This window comes from Salvia miltiorrhiza, chromosome 5, assembly GCF_028751815.1.
Source record: "Salvia miltiorrhiza cultivar Shanhuang (shh) chromosome 5, IMPLAD_Smil_shh, whole genome shotgun sequence".
Classification (NCBI taxonomy): domain Eukaryota; kingdom Viridiplantae; phylum Streptophyta; class Magnoliopsida; order Lamiales; family Lamiaceae; genus Salvia; species Salvia miltiorrhiza.
In genome coordinates this window covers 39,339,675-39,341,623 of record NC_080391.1, presented here as the reverse complement: position 1 = coordinate 39,341,623, position 1,949 = coordinate 39,339,675, and the positions used below count along the sequence as shown (strand labels likewise).

At 44.9% G+C, this 1,949-nt stretch overlaps 1 protein-coding gene across 1 annotated transcript; it reads right to left on the bottom strand.

Moving 5' to 3' along the window:
* Nucleotides 1-320: 320 nt before the first annotated feature.
* On the bottom strand, nt 321-800 carry LOC131025907 (uncharacterized). Its single transcript, XM_057955686.1, has one exon. It carries the CDS (start codon nt 798-800, stop codon nt 321-323), a length of 480 nt encoding a protein of 159 aa, XP_057811669.1.
* Between the last annotated feature and the right edge of the window lie 1,149 nt (nt 801-1,949).

Genomic DNA, 1,949 nt, shown 5'->3' with positions numbered 1-1,949 from the left:
AACCGAAGGGTTCCCGTCACATCGCCGCCTGCCGCTGACACACCTACGTCAGCCTCCTTCGTAAGCCCTCAGCTAGAATATTCAAACCCCAACTCTCCACCTACACACTTTGCAACGCAAAGTGGGCTCGGATTCTCCTCTAGGCCTCCAACCTAAACTTATCTTGGCCCGACTTCCTGCAGGGTTAGTACATCCAAACAAAACAAAACAAACTTAAAAGAAAAGAAACTCCGGTAAATACCATACTGAAGAACAATACTGGGTTGCCTCCCAACAAGCGCTCTTGTTTCCCGTCTCGAGCTCGACTCTTCCTTCATCTTTCACTCGTACACAGGGTTGAGAAGGTGGCATTCCTCCTTCTCTTTTTCTACTTCAGCAAGTTCATGGTAGGGCTTCAAACGATGCCCATTCACCACGAATGTATCAACTCCATTGTGATCGTACACCTCTATGCTTCCATTTGAAAAAATCCCTTTGATCACAAATGGTCCTGACCATTTTGAACGAAACTTCCCGGCCATCATTTTGAAACGAGAATTGAAAAGTAGGACTTTTTGTCCTACCCAGAATTCCTTCTTTCTGATCTTAGCATCATGGATTCTCCTGGTTCGCTCCTTATAGAGCACAGCATTGTCGTAAGCCTCCAACCGAAGCTCTTCCAACTCACTCAGCTGCAGCTTTCGCGTTTCTCCAGCTAGGCTCATACTGAGGTTAATTTGCTTGATTGCCCAGTATGCCTTATGTTCAATTTCCACAGGTAGATGACATCTTTTTCCATAGAGCAGTCTGAAAGGGGACATTCCAATGGGTGTTTTAAAAGCAGTTCGGTATGCCCATAACACGTCTCCCAAATGGTTACTCCAGTCCTTGCGGTTTGGGTGTACCACCTTTTCCAAAATGTTCTTTATCTCTCTATTGGAAATCTCAGCTTGGCCATTTGCTTGGGGGTGATATGCTGTAGTGACTTTGTGTGTCACCCCCACCTTCTTGGTTAGTGCTTTGATGGTGGCATTACATAAGTGCGATCCTTGATCACTGATCAGGATCTTGGGTATACCATACCTCTCGAACACTTGCACCTTCAAAAATTCTGCCACGGTGTGAGCATCATTACTTGCGGTTGCCTTGGCTTCAACCCACTTTGACACGTAGTCCACTGCCACCAGAATATATTCTTGACTTTGGGAAGGGTCCCATAAAGTCAATTCCCCACACATCAAAGATCTCAACCGGCATGATTGGGACTTGTGGCATTTCATCCCTTGCGGTAATGCCTCCAATCATCTGGCACTTCGGGCAGCTCTGTACCTATTTCCTTGCGTCTGCAAATATAGTTGGCCAGTAAAATCCACTTTCTAAAATCTTGTGGGCCATGCGCTTCCCTCCAAAATGCCCACTGCATGCTATTCCATGACATATGTCTAATACTTGGGCATGCTCATCCTCTGGTATGCACCTCCGTATGACCTGATCTGCTCCAATCCTCCATAGGTATGGATCTTCCCAATAGTAAAATCGGGTCTGTACAAGTAGCTTCCTCTGCTTGAACCTTGTCAACCCTGGAGGTAACTCCTTAGTAATCAGATAGTTAGCTATGTCATCATACCATGGCTCCTGATTGGTAAAGGCATACAACTTTTTTCCTACTGTATACAGAGTATAGCTTTTCGTTTGGAAAGGTTGACGAAGCCGTCGTTTGAGCTTCGCGCAAATAAAATATCCTATGCCCACAACTAGACTAGCTAGTGATAAGTCCAGAGTCGAATCCACAGGGAACTGAGCAGTAACTCCTCCTGCAAGGGTGTCACTAAAAATGTTTTGTATTCTGCTGTGTTCTGACCACAACGGGTTTCCAACCTAAACTGAAATAACAAAGGTAGATAAATCAAATAACAAAATAATTCTGACTTGGGTTTGAATCACCAAACATGAACTAGACACTCGATCAT